Source organism: Pelmatolapia mariae, linkage group LG14 (assembly GCF_036321145.2).
Source record: "Pelmatolapia mariae isolate MD_Pm_ZW linkage group LG14, Pm_UMD_F_2, whole genome shotgun sequence".
NCBI lineage: Eukaryota > Metazoa > Chordata > Actinopteri > Cichliformes > Cichlidae > Pelmatolapia > Pelmatolapia mariae.
This window is the reverse complement of record NC_086239.1, coordinates 39,266,065-39,286,926: the sequence shown is the minus strand read 5'-3', so window position 1 is coordinate 39,286,926 and position 20,862 is coordinate 39,266,065. Positions and strand designations below refer to the sequence as shown.

At 48.3% G+C, this 20,862-nt stretch overlaps 1 protein-coding gene across 1 annotated transcript; it reads right to left on the bottom strand.

Annotated features, from left to right (window-relative positions):
* Positions 1-69: 69 nt before the first annotated feature.
* Positions 70-20,825, bottom strand: supt5h (SPT5 homolog, DSIF elongation factor subunit). Its single transcript, XM_063494336.1, has 30 exons — positions 20,695-20,825; positions 20,401-20,494; positions 18,502-18,661; positions 18,357-18,422; positions 15,230-15,241; positions 15,080-15,149; positions 14,509-14,577; positions 14,218-14,283; positions 14,104-14,134; positions 13,958-14,026; positions 13,433-13,684; positions 12,677-12,766; positions 12,511-12,581; positions 12,323-12,428; positions 11,658-11,748; positions 10,943-11,079; positions 10,279-10,434; positions 9,213-9,359; positions 8,990-9,136; positions 8,700-8,825; positions 7,094-7,178; positions 6,106-6,213; positions 5,927-6,029; positions 5,670-5,800; positions 4,967-5,072; positions 4,725-4,883; positions 4,000-4,168; positions 3,425-3,622; positions 2,445-2,540; positions 70-2,343 (listed from the first exon to the last, which is right to left on the bottom strand). The coding sequence occupies exons 2-30, from the start codon at positions 20,485-20,487 to the stop codon at positions 2,203-2,205; spliced, it is 3,249 nt and encodes a 1,082-aa protein (XP_063350406.1). The 5' UTR covers positions 20,488-20,494; positions 20,695-20,825; the 3' UTR covers positions 70-2,202.
* Positions 20,826-20,862: the final 37 nt, after the last annotated feature.

The window sequence follows — 20,862 nt, the reverse complement described above, 5'->3', positions numbered from 1 at the left end:
TCAGAGCTGTGTCACTTCCTGTCAATCATGTCGTCCAGAAAACAGCAAAAACATGTCTGCTGGGATTTTCTTTTATTTGTGCTTAAAAAGATCAAAAGGTTTTCACACTCGGGGAGGTGGAACACGTAGAAAGTAGCCACTCGTCTTACAGTTTTTTCTGAATGCTTAAACCCTAACTGTGATTCTTATAGCACAATTTCTAAAACTATTAATACTTATAGCAAATCCACTCACTGAGTTTGCAAAACTAAAAGCACAAACACTGCTTTGCACTCAGGTTGCCATTTTGTAACACACACTTTGCAAAACTGTAGGCACAATTCACTGCTTACACTCAATTACCAAATTTCCAACACACTCCCAGCAAAACTATACACATTTATGGCCATTATTTATGCTATTTTGCCAACTGTCTGGCACACTTTCACATGTGAAAACTTTTTTAGATAATTAGTTCACTTTGCAATCAGCCTAAGCACAATAATACAGGTAAGCTCTGTGTGTGGAGTACAGTGGAGGGAGCAGGAAGAGTGAGAAGTAGAGGAGGCCGAGGAACAGGACGTGGAGGTGAAGAAGTAGGACGAAGAGGACAACAAGGACAAGGAGGAGCAAGAGGAGGATGAGGAGGGGGGGAAGGAGGACGAGGAGGGGGGAGAGGAAGGGTAAGAAGAGTAAGAAATAGAATTGCTGATGACATCAGAGCTACAATAGTGGACCATGTAATCAACCATGGAGTGACCCTGAGGGAAGCTGGCCAACGGGTTCAGCCTAACTCGAGCTGCTACACTGTAGCAAGCATCATAAGGACATTTCGAAATCAGAATCGGTTAGTACAGTCACTTTGCACTAAGACTTGTAGCACTGCCATATGCTAATGAGAAACACAAAAATACCATAGATGTAAAAATACTGAAATTGTTACTTTACAGATTTGCTAGACGACCAGATGCTGGGGGCAGAGGAAGCATGTTCACTGCAGACCAAGAAACCCATATAGTCAATATGGTGATTGCAAATAGTCCTATACTTGGAAATAAACACTTGTGTTTGTTTTGATGTGTGTGAATAAACACCAGTACCAGAAGTTTGGATCCCTCTGTGCTTATGGATCTATGACAAAAGTATGAGCTCAAACTGACATGGCCTACCTTGTGCACACAGCAAAAGTCAGATGTGTTTTGTATTCATACCATCAGTGTGTAGTTGGCGCATTGTGTGCTTAGTAGATGATGGCTTGTGTGTACTGTTTGATAAGAAAACACCATTTTTACGAAGGTGTGAAGAGTTAATCTAGCTGTGTTCGCTTTTGCAAGAGAACTACAATGTTTTGATAATTGGGTGACAGGTTTTCTTATTTGTGTGTAGAGTTTTGCAAAAATAGCCAATAGTTACAAAAAATGTGCTTAAGCAATCAGAAAAAACTGTAAAACCTGGATATCGCTGTCACACAGGTACCTGCTAATAAGCTCCGCCTTCATGGACGGTCTGTTACTACAGTAACCTCATAGCAACCACGTTATTGGTCACATGATGTCATCAGAAAAAATAAATAAATAAAAAAGCTCCAACAGCACAAACAGACCAGCTCAGGTGAAGCCTAGCAAGCAGTTAGCAGCTACAGCCACCTGTCAGTCAAAGAGGCCACGCCCCTAATAAGGCAAACGTTAAGCCTTAATATGATTTAAACAGGCGAGTTATAAAAAAAGTGTTCTTGTTAAAAAAGAGGAAATTATCCACAGAGACCAAACAAAGTGTCTGTGGGGACTGACTCACTGCTGCCTCTGCTGGACGTTGCAGGAACTGCAGCGTTTGGTAGCTGCACAATGGCGGAGGCCCGAGGTCAGAGCAGCTAAAATAACCGTCCTGTCAGAATCTGATCAGCTGACTGCATCGATTATCCATCGCTATGACAACCCAGCCTATGACAGCGCCTCGTGGCTTTGACACAACAACAAACAAAAATGTCACTGAATCAGTTTATTGACATGTTACACATTATTTTCATCCTGCTGCATCAAGAAAACCAAAGTCACAGACAGAACATGGAGGAAAAGCACTAAAAGCAGATTCAGACCACTAATAAGAAAAGAAAATAAAAATGCCAAAAACGGAGAGACCCGCCGAACTGCACACAGAGCCAGATGTGGTTTTTGGATCTTTAGGTAATAAAAACCAGACGTTTGTGTGGGAGCTCTGCGAGGCTCAGTGCTCGAGGCGGCCCAGGAACCGCAGGTTCAGGATCTTGAGCTGGTCGTCCAGCTCCATGCGCACGATGCCGTCGTCTCCGTCAATGCTCAGAAGGATCCCCGTGGCCTCGCGGTCCTCTCCGAGAATCACCTTCACCTGAAACGGTGCACAGCAAACGCAGCGTTGAGCCTCACACACGCTCTAAACGAACGATCTGCAGACAGCTGAACGCCAGAAACGGCGACTGTGGTTCTTACCTTGTTGTTTTTGGTGGGCGTGACCGGCTCCAGGTGATCGCTGCTGACGCTCACCACCTTCTCAGATTCCTGCATGAACACCGAGCACATCCCTCCCTACACGCGCGCACAGACACACACACGCACAAACATGCGCACAGACACACACCAATGAGCTGCTTTAAAATCAATTTCAGACCTAAACAAAGAACCTGAATCCGTTTCATCTCCACCGCCACTCATGAAGCTGCGCTCGGCTCTAATGGTTTCTGCACGCTGGCCAATCAGAAGCCTCAGACGGCCTGACATCACAAAGGAGCTAAAAGTGCACATGTCTGTGCTCCTGTCCACACACGTAAGCAGAGTTTGAGGCGTTTCAGCCTGAGGCGCCGTTTTTGAGGCCAAAACTGTCTGTGTGCTAAACGGTGAAATCCGTCAAACGTTTGAATGTTTCTGACTTTCCACATTAACGGAGGCATGTTCCTAAACACCGTGAGCGGGAGGCCAGAGGAACATCATTGAAGCTTCACTTGCTGTCAGAGTTACTCAGAAATGACTCAAGCTCTGCCTGTTGTGACAAACATGAATTCCTGAGTCCAGACTGTGTCGATATTGAACAAATTAACGCCTCCTGTGAGGAAACGCTTTCTTTTGTATTTATAAAGGAGCATTTATGTTGATCCAGCGAGCCTCCATCCAACAGCAGCAGCCAGCAGGAAGCAGAACCAGATGAGCTCTTAAGCTCTCAGCGAATTTGGAGACATTTCACAACTGTGATGCGGCTCTAAGCAGCAACATCTGCGCGTCCCTAATAATACCTCAGATCGTTTTGTGTAAGCTGCGTCTCCGACTCGCAGAATAACATTTTTCACAGATTTCACAACATTTTATGCTTTTGCGCAGCCAGATCTCCCAAAAAACATTCCTCAGGAATATCAGAGACTCGCGGGGAGCGAGGACGCCATCAGCGCTGCTGCTGCGCGTCAAGTGTTCAGACTCACCGTGACGCTGCGGATGACCCCGGTCTGCCCCATCAGGTCCATGAACGAGTCCTTCACTCGGACCAGGATGTCGGTGGTCACCCAGTCGCTGCCGCCCTGCTCGATGTTGGAGCCCGGGGTGTGAGGGTTGTAGCCTCCAGGAGAGGGCGCTCCGGGCGTCATGGGACTGTAGCCCACGGGACTCGGACTGGGACTCGCCTGTGGAGATGACATGACGCAGACTGAGAACAAATTTCTGAAAACTCTAGACCTCCACAAACAGAAAGGTCCTAAAGCAGGAGTGGGCAACTCCGGGCCTTGAGGGCCGGTGTCCTGCAGGTTTTAGATCTCACCCTGAGTCAACACACCTGAATCACATGATTAGTTCATTACCAGGCCTCTGGAGAACGTTTAAAATCAGCTGTGTTGGATCAAGGACACATCTAAAACCTGTAGGACACCAGCCCTGAGGCCTGGAGTTCCCCACCCTTCATCTAAACTCTGATTAACAAAAAAAATCTTAAAAAATATACAAAAAAACCCCCCAAAACACAAGTATTCAGGAAAAGCCCGAGCAGCTCAGCATCGTTGTCTACCTGGTAAGCCATGGGGGACGGTGTGGGGTGGTAGCTGGCTGGTGAGTGCGTATTCTGGTAGCCGACAGGTGAGGGTGCCACCTGGTGGTAGCTCTGAGGGCTGGGGCTGGGCTGGTAGGAGCCCTGAGGGGACGGGGCCGCATATGGAGAATACTGCTCTGTGTTATACCTGCACACAGAAACACAAATATAAAAAAACAACACTCAGATTATTAGCTGGTGGATTAATGACTGAGTGTTGCTGCTTTTCTCCTTTACATGCAACTATTAAAAGTTAGTACAGAGATCTGATTGGTTGGATCTCCTGGTCCTAAAATGATAAAAGACGACTCTTAAGCTGAATATCATATTCACGGAGTTCCACAGGGCTCCACACTTGGTCCCCTCGTTTTTATGCTGCTAAATTTGAACATTTAGTTCAAATGCAGTAAAAACTAAAACATCCAGAGCAATGAAGCATCTCATCACTGGAAGAATACGTGCTATTTCACTATTTCGTATTCCAGCACAGTGCCAGCTCCTTTTATAAACTGTTCATGACTTTCTAAAATCTGAAACGCTTATTTTTGCACACAACCAAACCCGAACACCTTCCATTCACGGTCCTCAAACACTTCACTTATTCTCAGAGGAGGGAAACATCTCATTTGTCTCAGGAGCTCTCTGGTCTACAGCTGTGACCCGGATCAGCTATGTCACGTGTTGTTTCTGTGCTTTATACTCACATAGCGGGCGTGCCAGGTGTCTGAGGGTTGTACTGAGGGTTGACCTGTGGTGAGGGGACCTCGGGGTAACCCGGGGTCTGAGGATTGGGGGTCGTCCCGTAGGCCTGAGGGGACGGAGAGGGTTCGTCATCGTAGCCGAAGTCGTAGTCTTCCTCATTTCTGAGAAGAAATAAAACACGTGTTAGACAGAAAGAAGAAAAAAAAAGAAAAGGGAACGCTCTGTTTACCGGTCACTGCGTCACCTGGACGGTGTGTTGGGGTTGCTGGGATCCCAAGCTCCGCTCTGACCTGGAGTCCTGCTCCCATCATGCAGTGGGGTCTGAGATCCATAGTGCGGCGTACGGCTTCCTGTTAGGAGGCAAAACATCTTCTCAGTTAGAGGCGAGAGCACTGTGCTCTTCATAGGTTAGGACAGTCACCTCTACGCTGATGACACAGTCATTTCCACACACGCCCACTCTATGGTCCGGCGTCAGCACCAGCTCCCCTTGTTTTTAATGGGCACGTCACATTTGGACGTAAGACGTACACCAAGTCGAAGCAACTTTATACGAGCACCAACAGTCGGCTGCATTTAGCTTCAGACCCTCAGGTGACGAGTTAAAGGACCACAACCACCACCACCAGTTCAAACTGGAGGAGGAGGTTACTGGTTAAGCTTCAACTAAAGGCGGACCTCAGTTTATTCAGAGCCAGGCTCAGAGAAAAGTGAGGCGCTACTTTAAAAACAATGAACTCATCCATTAATCATCCTTATATTCACTGATGAACCAACAGCTCCGCCCACTGCTGTTCTTGCTCCCGCCTGGTAACGCAAACTGAATACTGATAACACCTCCATGTTTCAATTTAAAGCTGTTCATTTTCACCTGCTACAAAGAAAAGCAGAAATTCAATCGGAGGAACACGAACCCAAAAAACAAACACGACCAAACCGTGGCCTACCGTCGTGCAGCGGAGTCTGAGATCCATACATCGGTGTCCTGGAGCCGACGCCATACATGGGAGTCTGGGAGCCGTAAATGGGAGTACGTCCATGGGCGGAGGTCAACCCACTGGGCCTCTTAGCTCCACCGCTGCAGAGAAGAAGGGTCGGGGAGGGAATCATGAGCATGAACAAACACAGCTGCTGCCAGCACGGAGAAAATGATAAAACATGAAAGATTTCCTGTGTGTGTGAAGGACTCAGTAAAGATACGTACACGGTGGTTAATCGCTGTCGGTCCACAGAGATGGTCTGACAGGTGGAGTGCAGCTCCACCCTGGCCGTGGACTCGGTTGCATCCTTCACCACACCAATGTATCCTGGGAAACGGAGGCAAAGCCATCAGCACCGACCCCTCCACGGGTCTCACCTTCACGCCGGTCCCCTCGGTCTTACCTTTGTAAGGACCCTGGGAGATACGGACCGTCTGACCAATCAGCTCGTTGTCTCTTCGTCCTCGGCCCCGCCCCATTCCTCCTCCGCCTCCTCCTCTCTGCTGAGCACCTGAAAGTCCACACCAGCACCTCCATCAGTCAGCGAATCATTTTGTTTTTTAAATTTCCTCTTTCACACCAGAGAAAGAAAACCGTGACGACTCGTCAGCATCAGTAAATGACTGACCACAGACAGTCGAACAGGTCGAGCTCTGCTTCCCTCAACATTTCTTCTAATCAGAGACAGAAAAAACAAAATGAACGGTCTCTGTTTTTGCACATTAATCATAAAGACAAATTTTAATTGCTTGTTTTCCTTCCATGACATTGAAACAGAGCCACACGCCTCCACGTTCCTGAAAAGTTCCTCTGAAAGTTATGAGATTAAAACATCTTTGACCCCCAGAGATCTGGATGACCCCTCTGGCTCCAGATGGACGTGAAAAAACAAATCTGGTCAGTAAACCGGAGGAGCCTCAGAGACGAGACGTCTGTGCACAGGAAGAACCGAGGTACAAATAAATCCCACCTGTCAGAGGTAGTAAGTGAGAGACCTGCAACACGCCATCGTCACGCCAAGTCTGGAAGTGCTGGGAAATCCCCAAATCTTAATGTGATCGATCAAGGTACGAAGAAGAGATGATGACTCTTTCTATAAATCTGATTCACGAAACAGTAACAGCGTTTGAAATGCTTCTGATTGTACTTCACAGAAAGAATGAATCTGGCTAAGCTGAACTAAAAACCTCCAATCGCTTGATTGATCGATCGTGATCAGGGAATCTGGATTTCAGTGTGGCTGCAGTCGCAAACAAAGCCAGATATACGCTTTTTTCTCTCGAGTGAAAAACCTTCAGCTGACTTATTTTCATCCCCTCATTGTGTTTTCCAAAGAGCGGCACCCCCCCACCCCCCCGGTCGTTAAGCTGCTGTGTGTTTCCAGCACTCACCTCCTCCACCGTGGTGCATGGGACTGCTGATGCGAGGGCTCATCGGAGCGAATCCTCCCACTGTGAAGTTGGTCACGTCTCTGGGCTAAAACACACAAACAGCCAAATTGTTCAAGCTCGACATGCTACAAGAAATCTGACGAATCGTTTTCTCTGCTGCATGTGAAACGCTGGGCGAGTCGTTCCAGTGAAAGCGTGGCACGCTCTGCAGAGGGTGGGTCAGACTCGGTCCAGGACGGCTCTGCTTTACACTTTTGCCAGGCAGCTGGCAAAAATAAAGCCAATTCTTTCACGGCAGCACTTTGAGACAGTGATCCACGCCTTTGTTAGCACTCGGCTGGATTACTGTAATGCACTTTATATTGGGGTCAGCGCATCATATATTAGTCATCTACAGAGGGTGCAAAATGCCGCAGCTCGTCTTTTAACTGGCACTCGAAAGTTTGAGCACATTTCCCCTGTTTTAGCTTCACTTCACTGGCTGCCCATTTCTTTTAGGATTCATTTTAAAATTCTTTTATTTGCTTTTAAAGCTCTCCATGGCCTAGCCCCATCTTATCTCTCTGAGCTGCTACAGCCTTATACACCCACCCGCTCTCTCAGGTCAGCTGATCAGCTGCTCCTGAATGTACGCAGGACTGGGCGTAAACTTAGAGGAGATCGTGCTTTTGCTGTAGCAGCTCCAAAACTGTGGAACGAGCTTCCTTTAGAGATTAGACAGGCCAGTTCTTTACCTGTTTTTAAGTCACTCTTGAAAACCCACCTCTTTACCCTGGCCTTTGACACCACGTAAGATGTTGGTTTTTATTTTTATTTCAGTTGTTTTTAGGTGATTCGATGCTGTTTTATCTTGTTTTTGTTTTAATATAGGGCTGTTTTAATTTTATGTATTATGTGTTTTATTTATTTATTTTTGCTGTTTTCTGTTATTCTATTGTTTTAACTTATGTTCTGTACAGCACTTTGTTCCTGTGCTGGGTATTTTAAAGTGCTTTATAAATAAAACTGGAAACTGGATTTTACACATTTGGAAGAGCCGTGGCGGTAGGCACGCTCGGGGTCGGGGGGGGATTGAATCGATTTCATGAGGTGCACAGACGGGTGCAGCGTCTCCGAGTGGCGTGAGGAAGCAAACCCGTCCGCTACGATCCGACCCTCATCTTCAGAAAGAGGCAAACGCACGGCTGTGTTTCTCTGTGACATCGTAGCGCAGGCCTGCTGCCACTGCTCTCATGCTGACAGACTTATTAAAGACAGGATGAGTATAGTTCCCAGCATGAAACACTGCACATGGCAGTAATCCTTCCACATATTCACACGGAAAACTTTTCCTGGGTTTGATATTGTTGATGAAGGCCCTCCACGTATCACCCCAACAGCCCAAACACTGTTATACAACCCTGGACGCTCCTCAGAGCTCCTTCACACTCAAAACACATTTTTATTCAAGTTGCCAAGGACGACTTTGACAAATCCTCTCAGTCCAGTTCCTCTGCAGTCACCGAGAGATTTCACATGGTTATGTGAGATATTAGAGGGCCTTGAAAAGCAGACGGTTTCTTACTTTTCAGGCACAACAAAGAAGAAGCGAGCATGAGGTGCTGACCTTGGACCCGCCCGCCAGCACCAGGTGTCTGGTCTTGCAGACGAACATTCCTCCGTTCTCAACCAGCTTCTTACAGTGGAGGAAAGCGAAGCCTCGGAACAGGTGACGGATCTCGCCTTCACGGCCCTGCAGGAGGAAGCACGCGAGCGTTAAAGGTTTCTGTCTGCAGAGGAGTTCAGCTCTGACACTCGAGCGGACAGTGACGCTGACAGCAGCCTCGTGTGAGTCCAAGTCTGCCATTAAACGTCACGCTGACATAAATATTTAGCTGTGGGTGAAGTCGCGCTTACAGAGTGCGGCCCGTCGATGACTTTGACGATGTCCTTCACGTGGATGCTGTTCTGCTCAGAGTCCAGCGCCACAGCAAAGCGGTTGTCCTTCCTGCGGTTCACCGCCTGGTGGCGCACGGTCAGCACCTTCCCGTGCATGTTCAGCACCTGACAGACAAAGAAGTCGTTTGTTAATCGTCGATCAACCCCCGCGCTTTCTGCGCTTCCCGGAGCGGACTATTACCTGGAACGTCTCCCTCTCCAGCCGAACAATAACGCCGACTGTCTGCGGGTCCAGCTGCACCAGCTCGCCCCATTCGTGCTGCCCGCCTACATCGACGCCGGACGCGGTCTCAGAGCAGAGCTGCAGGTCTCTGGGCAGCACTTTCAACTGCAGACAGGAAGAGCGGATTTGTGATCACACTCATGTTAGCGTGTTATTAAAACGGTTTCATTCCCCACAAAATAAGGACTTCAAGTGATAAACCAGTGCTGGGCTCTCACCACACGACACTGTTATAACTACAGAGTCATTAAACGCCGTGTCATGACATTCAGGTTAAACTCGGCTCAACGCGCTTTTCCTCAGAGAGATCAGAGGACTGTGGGATTCAGGAGCTGGAGCCAGACTCACAGCTGAAGGCTCTGCCTCCCATTCTCAGGAAGAACAAAGACGGGGTTGGATTGTTTAGTCTCTCCTTTGATTCAATGAGGAGAGCAAAGAGATTTGGTACCAACTCAGCAGCGCATCAAAAGCATTCAGGAACCAGCGTTAGTCTGAACCCCGAAAATGAGAATCTGAGGTTCGTCCTCCAGTGGGTGAGCAGCCTATCACAGACTCCTGTGTTGGCGAGCAGTTTAAGGACTTTTATGAGACACGACACAGATGAAGAGTTCACAAAGACAAAACCGTCAAAGCATCAGAACAAAATGAATCTCAGGAGGCGAGAGAGAAAACAAACAGAGTTATGATATCAATTATTAGCTATGATCTCTCTAAATCCTCCCCACGTGGACTTTCCATGTGTTCGAGCTGTCAGTCGCAGGCTTGTTGCTTCCATAAAGACAGCTCTCTTCCAGTAAATCAGTCGGAGCTGCCAAACTGCTCTGGAACAGCACGGAGCTGTCCCAGGAGGGGCACAAACACTCTGCGCCTCAACTTTTCAAATCAAGCCATCACCGTCAGTCTGATCTTTCCATCATTTAACAACATTTTATTTTCCACTAGAGGACTCTAATGACCCGAGACTTGGCAGAGGGGGACGGTGGAGGGTGAGGGACGGTGGGTGGAGACACTGTAAACCTCTTACCTCGTGCATGGTGAGGTCGGAGAACAGGATGACAAAGTTCTCCTCCACTCTGACGATGAGGCCGGTGTCGCCCTCGTATCGCCCGGCGATCACCTTCACGTGGTCGCCCATCCGGAAATATTTTCTCACCTCGTGAGCCGGGAACTCCAGAGGGTCCTGCACGGAGCGCACACAGGAAAACAGAGGGGAGGCAGTCACGGGCAGGGCAACGTGAATATGTACAGAGTTACACGAGTGATGCTGCGTTACAGTAAGTCCCGCCCCCACTACTCGTCTGCAATGAGGAGGCGTGGCTCTGAACGAATAACCAATCAAAAGGTTAAAGTTATGACTCCTGTGTCTGTAACCAGAGCTGCCAAACCAACACCTGCTGCAGAAAGCGGTAAAACTGCTCCAAACACAGCGTTCCTGTTAAAACCGTGAAGTTTGTGCGACGTGAGCTTGGAGCCTTCGATCGACAAAGACGGACGCGTGCAACGTGTTTACCCGGTGAGGCTTTATTTAAAACAGCAGAGACAAAGATGGAAAACAGCTTCCTGGAAGTTGAAGACGTGTCTGTGGCGCCTCAGCAGATATTACTGACACACTGCTGACTGCTGTTCAGCATCAGGGCAAGATTACTGCGTGTGTGTGTGTGTGTGTGTGTGTGTGTGTGTGTGCCTACCTTCAGGTCCTCGTGCTTGGGCATGATGGTGATCTTGTTGCCGTCCACGCTGAGGATCTTTCCCTGCAGGTTGATCAGCTCGCCCTCACACACCTCCACGTTGTCGCCGGCCTGCAGGTTGTGCTCACGCTCCTTACCTGAGCGCACACACAAGATTCAAACTGAAGCTTTGTCGTAAACACGGACCAGTTCGTGTTTTCCACGTAGCGGGTTATAAACCAACTGTTTAAGTTGAAAGAGCAGGTGGAAGAAAACTTGTTGTGTTTTCTTTTAAAGTGTCACCAACAGTAACAGTTCTGTTTAAACCAATGAAAACTGAACAACTGCAAGTAAAACTGTGACCCAGGTATGAATTAATGACAGAGCTGATTAAAAACACCATGACTTATTTTAAGTTCCCAGACTCTCTGCAGTGCTGTAAAAACTGAGGCGCTGCGTGACTCAGCAGGCAGGAGAACGTCGTTTAGCAGCAGCGATTGTTTCTGTAACTTTATCCGTCTCTCACAGCATTAAGGCCTTGTTGTGCTTACGACAGGATTAGCGGACTGCGGTAAATTCACCACAGCGGCTCCTTCATTCTGTTCCTTTTCAGCTGTGCTGCCGCGCTCAGGATCGTCGTCCCACTTTGGGACGTCCCACGCTGTAACCATGGGCCTGACGGCCTCGCAGGCGGCAGTTTTCACAGGACTGCACAGAGTTACATAAAGACTCGTACCCGACTCTGTGACCACCTCCAGGTCGATTCCTTCAGGCTGGTCTTCAAACTTCTCCAGCTCTGACAGCGTGGGCTTCACTCCGTCTGTGATCTACAATAAACAGACCAAAATGACCTCACGATGCTCATTTTAGCTTTGGACCAAAATCGGGGGCATAAATTGTGGTAAAGAGCGAACCGTTAGCTTCTCCTCGGTTTAATTTCATTTATTATCTTGGCCAAAAATAAACCTCTCTAAGAAACGGGGCCGGCAGCTGTTTGCGTGAGGTTTAAAGAGCTCAGCTGTGCAGTGGTTAGGGGCTTGGCGGTCTTAAACAAACATCCTGCTGCCTCACACCGAGCTTCACAGAGGGAAAAATCACACATAACAGAGTGCTTCATGTAGACTGTGAGGACGAGGAGTGAGATCTGCAGTGAGCATGTTTCAAGCTGTTTGCATATAAAGTTTGGTGATTTAAGAGATGATGTAAAAGGACACTGACAGGATTCACTTTGCAGCACTAATCGTGTGGTTGGTTTGGACTGTGCATCACTGCAGCCGTCTGTCATCACCTGCAGCAGACTGACTGACCCCGTTTCCTTTGCTCACTCTTTCTTATTTAAACGAGCTCTGAGCACAATGCCAGGTTCACAGTAACAGTGAGTCTGTGAAGCGTCTTCCTCACCACAGCGGACATGGCGAAGCTCTTGAAGAGGAAACCTTTGCGGCTGTAACGGTTTCCCTCAAAGATCATGAAGTCTCCGTCATGGCTGACCTCTCCTCCCAGAGACCTGAGGAGTGAAAACCAGAGTCTCATCAAGCTGCCGCCTCAGCGAGAAACCCCAGGCTGCTCGAGGCCGGACAGGCCGTTACCTGATCTTCTCAGCATCAAACAGCCTCTGTGGAGGCCTCTTGAACTTCTTCCTCTTGGCAAACCAGTCTTTCTGTAACACACACACACACACACACACACACACACACACAGTTACGCATCAGAGCAGCGACTCGAGTGGAGAAAAGACCTTCGAGTTTGACCTACCAGGCTCATCTTGGCCTTGATGCGGTCCAGGTCTATCCGAGGGATCATCTTCAGGGAGATGGTGTTCTGGCTCGGCTCCACGTAGTCCACCTGGAGAACAGAGATGTGACGTTTACGCTCACGGAGCACCTTACGTTCCTCTCTCACGCGGAGAGCGGAGTTTAGCTTTTGTTTCCCAGGAAGTGGGGAAGAGGTGCTGGTTAGCCACGTGACCGTAAGCAGCTGTTTACCAGCTTCAGCCACACATGGCTCCGAGTTCACAATGCGGTCATTTTACGGCTGTACGGAGTGGAATTTTATCAGACGACGTGTTTGTTAGAGAAATCAGGACGTTAAGGGAAGCAGACTGGAAAATGGCTGGAGGGTAAAGCTCGGTTTAGCCTTGTTTGTTTGGCACAGCGGAGCAGCTGTAACGTTGGTGATGGGTGACCGGCACAGTAAACAGCTCGGCCCTTTCTCAATTCTCAAGTATGTGAGTCACGATTTGTACACATCCGAGAACACATCCGGAAATTTTTCGTGTTCTCGGCTTGATGCGTACTTTGAATTGGAACAGTACTTGGTCTCCGACTGATGATGTATCACGAGTACACGAGAACGCAAGTACGCACATTGAGACAGGCCTCTCATCTCCTCCTGCTGGGCTGAAGCTGGAACATGTGACCTTTAACCCCCAGGAGAGCGCTCGGACTACGTAAACATCGGTAAACATGATTTGAAATCTGACGAGTGAAAACGCCCTCCCCCTCCGAGCACCTGAGCGATGTCGTCCTTGTACAGGCCCCGCTTCAGCCTGACCCACGACTTGGGCTTCAGGTTGGTGACCTCCTTGACGACCTTCAGCACGTCCGTCATCTCCTTGATGGGGACCATCTGCTGGTTCCAGAAGCCCATCCTCAGGTTGCCGATGCCCTCGATGGCGGCCTTGACGTGCGTCTGCTTGTACGACTCCACGTAGATGTAGCCCTTCACGTGATCCGGGGCCACCACGGACTTGATCTGCAGAGGCTGCGGGGTGCAGGAGAGGAAGATCAGCAGGTCTGTGAGTTTCTCCGCACCAAAACCCAAACTAGGAAAATCAGCTGCGACCTTTGACCTCAGAAACTGTGTGTCATTGGTTATTTCTCTCTAAGGGAGGATCCATTCAGGTCACAGGTTCTTTTGGTTGTAGATGTAATAAAAACTGTTGCCTGGTAACAGGTTAAAACCCTCCGTTCTGCTGTCCTGTATCAGCAGCGCAGAGAAAACTTCCAGCCAATCAGAAGCGAGTGTTGTTCTTACCGTGTCAGTGAACTGGTAGGCGATGAACTTCCTCATCAGTGCGATGGCGGTCGCCCTCTCCTCTCCGATCTGCAGAGACAGGACGCGTCATAAAGGTGTGCATCCTCCCGGTGTGTGTGTGTGTGTGTGTGTGTGTGTGCGCGCACCTTGCACTTGACTGTCCACAGGTTGGGGTCCCTGATGGTGACAAACACACATTAAACCACTGTAATAATCTCAGCGACGTCTGGAAGCTGATTGGTGGATCAGTGTTTACATACTTGACTCCGGGAAGAAGCTGCTGCTGGGTGATGTCATCGGAAAGCTCCTCGGACCCTCCAGAGTAACTGCGCACCACAGAAGAAGAAAAAGCAACAGTTTTGGTGGTCTGTCACAGTCTGTGTGAGAAACAGTTTGTCCAGCTCGCCATCGTGCGCGCACGATTAAGAATCATGTGATCTTCGGTTCATGTCAGAAGACGTCATTAAAGTAACTGACGCTGGCAGCTCAGCGTGTCGTGGCGTCTGAGGCAGAGGAGCCAAACCTGCAGGAGGAAGGACAAAGGTACTCACTGCTCCCCTCCGGACGACTTGGCGTACTTCCTCATGTAGTATTCGCCCAGCGCCTCCTCCCTGGAGTCTCTGCAACACAAAGACAAACTCAATGTTCACGTGTGAGCTGTGAAGTGTGCCGTCAAACTGAAGCTGATAATCTCAGTGACACGTTATTCTGTTTAAAAACGCAGGCCGGGGCGCGGCGCCGGGAAAAAAAAAAAAAAAAATCATCTTTTGTGTTTTCAGCTGGTCCGGTTGGACGGCACTTTGTGCCATTTAAATAATATCTAGCTTTTATTTTACTTGAAAGGATAAAGGTTTCAGCTGAATGGAGCTGTGCAGACGATACTCGTGCCCCTTGCAGGTTAAATCATTCCCCGTATGTAGACGGGGCTCAGTACAAAGTAAACCACAGAGTCTGCGTGTTACCTGCTGTGAATGGCGGACGGCCACGCCCCCAATCAGACCGAACAGGGGAGTGAACTCTCCCACATACTGAAAGCAGTTTCCCATCAGCAGATCAAACTGTGGCTTTCAGTCCATTCCTAATAAAAACTTTTATTTTGGCGGTCAAAAACAAAAGCTTTACCTCCAGAGGTTCTGCAGCCGCCTGGATCCAGAGTGATCCTCATCCAGAACCACGTGGTCGATGTTTGACACTGAAGGCGAGAAGAGACGGTTTGTTTCCAGGCGAATGAACTGAAGCGTATTCGACAGTTATGACATGAAAAACTCTTACCTTCAGCCTCCTCTGCTCAGGCCCGCCCGGAGAGAGAGGAAGAGGAGTGAAAAAGGAGAAGGAGGGGGAGAAAGTGTGAGGAGCCAAAAGATAGTGAGTCAGGCAGCAGCAACACAAAGCATGATGGGAAAAAGACACAAACAAGAACACGGTGATTATCGGTGACGTGCAGCACGGGGGAGCATGGAGACGTGATGTGGTTCAGGAGGAAGTACAGCAGAAACACAGCGCCGCTGTCAGCCAATCAAATCAGGTGCGAAGGTAACCGCTCACCCAGTCCCGTTTAAATAAAGTTAGAAACAAGCAGCGGGGTCGGCTCGAGCATCCGCGGTGAAGTGACGTCACCTCGCTCAGATCAGAGAGAGGCGAGCGCACGGTACGACCTGTTTAAGCTAGCCGTGGCCCTCACTGCCGCTAACTGCAGGGTTGGGCCCAAAACACGGGTTTACAGCCGACTCGGAGACGTCAGCGTCACCGAAGGAGCTCACAGATCAGAGTTGTTGGTTGTGATGATGTCACAGCTGGGTCACACATCAAGCAATGCAGTGGCGCTAAGCTAAGGTCAACACGACGCCGTAAACATCCTGAATCTACATATCGGTTACCCGGGCAACCGGCACAACGGTTTTGCTTTAGACGCAGCTTTTTGCTTCGATTCTGTTTCTACTGTACATCCACCTTCAGCAAAGCTATGCAACACCACCATTATCATCATCAGCATCATCATCATCACAAAAGCTCCACCCACATTGGTTAGTGTGTCAACTGAAATCATGGCAGCTCCGTCAGGTAGCAGGTTCAGGCAAATGATCACACTTGGTTCTCTGAGACTCGTCTTAGGTTCAAACATCAATTTAAAGAGTTTCTATTTTCTTTAATCTGCTGTTTGGTGTTTTTTGCTCAACGAGCCAGTCATGGATTTGCCCTCGGTGCTTCCTCGCGTTACGCCACACACTCACGAATGCAGCAATGCTGAGATGAGGTGTGGTGGTGGGGTTAATACACTCAGGGACGTGGATTTAATCAAATGGATGGGGCTGGAATCCTATTTACAGCATGGGCATCGATGGAAAACAGAGCGGGAGAGCGTCGGGAGCAGATTTACCGTTAACTGGAGGCCGCATGCACGACAGAGGAGCCGGTAAGACAGAGAGAGCAGAGTCAGAAAACAGCCTGCACACATGAACATCACACTGTAAGAGCGCCACTTCCTGCTGACACATTTGAGGGTCGTGGTCGTGGTTTGGTTCGTGTTGACGCGAGTACTGACAAAGTTCTGGACGGATCTGCGCCCCGAAAAAGAAGCGGCTCAATGTTTCCCACCGCATCCTCACAGACACAGAAATCAGGAAACATTGTTTTGATGTCGTCAGCGTTCTTCCAGGACCCTTCTCTTATCAACACTGGATCAATCTGACTTTCCTTCTCCTTCAGTCGGCACACGGCTGCTCTGACGCCGGATGTCTGATATGAAACAGCGAGTGTGAGAAAAAAGCTGCTCGTTAGCAACGAGCCATTTCGGCAGCCGATAGCTGGAAAAAAAACGATTAATGACCTCGGCGGCCAGCAGCCGACCTGCACAACTGGTCCGCCTCAGCTTCGGTGATTCGAACTCTGGTATAAAAAAGTCACGCGGATTGGACCACACGTGGCCGGGGTTGAGTGCGGCTGCAGCGCTTTGTAAGTCCTGAAAAGTCTAGCGGTGATCAAACATCCAGCTGCTCCTGGGTCTGTTCCTCTGCATCACACACATTAAACTGAAATGATGACACATCACATGATCCTGAGGCTGACAGCTGATTGGAGAACAAACACAGATTTGGTCTTTTGGCGTGGGCGTACATTTGGTTTGGTTGCTGTTTTTAAACAAGCTTAAAGGACTTTTCCAGTGAAACAGTGATGGTTGAGAAATATGGACTTAATTTTCAGCGAGCGTCTCTCTGGTGAACAGACCGGGATAAATATTTAAGGAGATGATTGTGGCGTTTCTGCACATTTCAGCCCATTAACTGCAGATCACACGCTCTCTGTTTTCCTGCTGAGTGTTACCACATGTTTGGCTTTCTTCATCCAGCCAATGTGCAACTTTGTTTCACTCCTGCTGGTTACTGCAAACTGCCCAGGAGTCACACTGTGGGCCTGACATGTCTGTGACTGTTGTCACTAGAAGCCTTAATTTGTGTTGAACGGGGGGGGGGGGGGGCTGCAGGCCCGAGTGTTCGCAGCTCCTCGGTAAAACTTTGATCAACGGGGAAGAAAAACTCACACTAACTTAACCTGGAGCTTCACGGGAGAGAGGACAATCACCCCAAACAATCACCGCCAGCAGCTTGCAATGATCCGAGTCGGCGACACGAATGTTGGCAGCAGGGACTACTTCTATTCTGGTTCGACTTCTGGATCGGGAGAGGGCTGCTCAGCACCTCCGTCTTGGTGCAGCTAAACTGTCGTCCTGCACCGACCACGCCGTGGAGCAATTTCTGAATCTGCTCCACGTCTCGGAGGCTCGGGCTGGACTCTGAATGTAAGGAGTTAATTTGATGTTCTGTGTAGACAGCAACAGATTTGTGATTTTCAGCTATTTACTCGTGGAGGTTCATGTAACTGCCAACCTGTTCCGCTCACAAACACACAGCAGCTCACTGCCATTTTAGCGCCGCCCTGATGCACTAAAGTGGCTTTGAAGACGGGCTACGACTAACGTGGACCTCGTCCCCGTCCTCAAAGCAGCGACATCACAATAGTTTTGGTTGTGAATACCGATCGGACTCTTTCAACGTCAGTGTGGAAACACGGACTTTAATAAGAACCTGCAGAAAAACAAAAGCGATGCGTCCAGAGGCGGGAGGGCGACGGCTCCCCGGCTCGGTGACAAACGTGAAATGAGCTGAGGTTACACCTCAGCAGGTGTGCTGTTAGCAGACTGGGATCGTGTGGCACGTTCAGTAATCTGTTCGCTAGTTTAATGGATGAAACCAGTTTGTGCTGTTTAACAGCACAAACTTAAAGCAACGTGATTAAACAGACACGATCTGTCAGTCGGAGCTTCGGGGTCGAGTCTGGAGTTTAAAATAAATGTGAGCTCATGCTGCAGGATTCCTAACAGCTCTCATCTTCACTTTCTTACCTTTCTCCAAAATATCCTCCGCGCCGTCCTCCCACTGATCTTCATCCTCGTACTCATCGTCCACATCTGGACAGACAAACACAGGGTCAGACGTGCATCATCATCATCATCACGAGGAGTCTGAGAGACCGTTGTCTGTTCACACCAGCTTCATCCAGGATGAACCCTCCGTGTCTCGGCTTCTTCCTCGGACGATCGTCATCGTCATCCTCCTCCTCTTCTTCATCGTACTCCTCCTCATCCTCCAGGTCCTCCCCCTCCTCATCCGCTACCTTGTCACTGCCCACTGGGCTGCCCGTCTCCTCCTGGTGACACAACGACAAAAGCAGATGAAAATTAATCTCCTGCATCCCCCCTGGTCCCGCTCCGAGAGTCCGCTGCTTCTCCGGTTCTTCTGTTTTTCCAGGGATGGTTTATAAACAGCCTCAGAGATCTGAGCGTCATCTGAGAAGAGACCCCGACCCTGCAAATCTGACATTTTTTCACTCAGAAATTTGGTGCCATTAAGGCTGTTGGCCTATCGTCAGTCAAACGTATCTCTGATGAATAATTAAGTCAAATTTCCCGTCAGACGGTAGAAACTGCAGCAACATTTTTGTATAGTAACATTTACACATCCTTTATTTATCTGGGTAAAAAGTCTCATGAACACTCAAGAGTTATATTCTAGAGAGTTTGGTCAAAGACGGCAGCTTTTACAGGAACATCACACAGAAAACAGGACATTTAATTTTACATTAAAATAAAAAGTCTTCGGTCATCAGTCTGATAGCATTTGTTTGGCAGTCGAGCACCACCGAAGTGTTCGAGCCCAAAGGCACATACAGCAGGTAAGTGCGGTGATTTAAAGTCAAAGAGATGCCGTAACCATTTAAAATGTAATAATGTATATACACAACTATCAAACATACGATAAATATTTTTAAAAAGTGGAATCAAAACTGTGTCTGTGACTGTGTAAGAAAACAAAACACGACGGTGGTGATGTCACTCGACTTCCTTTTACTCATTTCCTGAAGCTCTATAAAAACATTGCTTGTGGTAAGTCCAGTGTCTCTTTTATTTATCAAAAATTTTCTCTTTTAGTTCGAGTGGGTGTAAAGTACCTGTGGTCTGATGCCACGCAGGGATTTTTCAAACTGTCACAGGTGTTACTTTCATTTTGAGTAAGAGCAGAGCCGTTACTGTGGGTGACACCACAGATTCCCGAGGGCAGAAAAACTTTATCAACAGCATTTATACAGTTATTTTACATTAAATATGAACATTTAAGCAAAAGAATTCTACGTTTTTTGGTCATTATTAACCCTCCTTTAGTCCGGTAGGGGGATCGTGACTCATTGTGTCACTGGTGTTTTTGTGTGTTTCATTTCTAACACATCACGTGTGTCATATTTAACACCCTATTGTAGCAAATAAACAGCTGCAAAAATATCACACTTTAACACACCAGAGTGAAAACAATAAAAGATCAGCTCCTGATTTGCTGCATTACATGTATTATTTCGCTGTGACTCGGGAATAGTTCATAAAAGCCTTTAAAAATGCCACAGGAGTAACACCAGTGCCAAAACACCAAAGCTCTTTAAGTCAATGTACAAAAAAGACTTTTTAAAAGCATTAAGCTGTGATTTATGGGAAGTCAACAAGTGACCACGTTATTAATACACCATCTGTAGAATGAGCCTCAACATTTGAAGAGGACTGCGTGGATTATAACGTGGGCACAGAGCAGGTACAATAACTCACAGTCATAAAGTTACTTATAAAACTGGTTATTTACTCTATTTTATATATAGTCCCGCCATAAATCCAGTTGACTGCAGCAAATTTACCGGATCAAATAAGACCAGTAGACAGAAGACACACATACACACACGACCGGGTTTGTCCCCATAAAGTTTCTTAGCTTTTTCTTATAAATTGTGCCGTTTTTATGCAGGTCTGACTGCGTTCTTCCTCAGTATCCTGCCGCACATGTCGCAGCTGCGCTCTCCTCTCTGTTTACCTCCTGTTAGCACACGTAGCTTGCCGGCTAGCTCACCTCATTCTCCTCCACTTCCTCGGCCTCTCCATCGCTGCTGCGCTCGCTCTGGTTGTCGGAGAAGTCGCTGTCCTCGCTGTCGGACATCTCGTCTCTGCGGACAGAAGCACTTTCAGCAACGGAAAAATTCACAAAGCAGCTCGGTGAAGCTTGAATCGAAGTCCGGCTGCGCGGCCACAACAACCAGCAGGGCCCAGCAGGAGAGGCTAATGCATAGCACAGAGGCAGGGTCCAATAACCTCGTCAGCAGCTGCAGTCAGAGCTTAAATAACGAGCTCCGCGGGTCTTCCTTACCTGCTTCAACCAGAGGGAGCCGGTTTAATCCAGATCTTTGATGAATAAATATGAATATAAGCTTATTTCTTCCTCTCTGATGATTCTTCGCGTATTCTCGGGGAACAGCGAGATTTCGGAAAGCTGCTCAAAAACTCTCGCGGGGTTTTGCACAATGGGTAGGTAAAC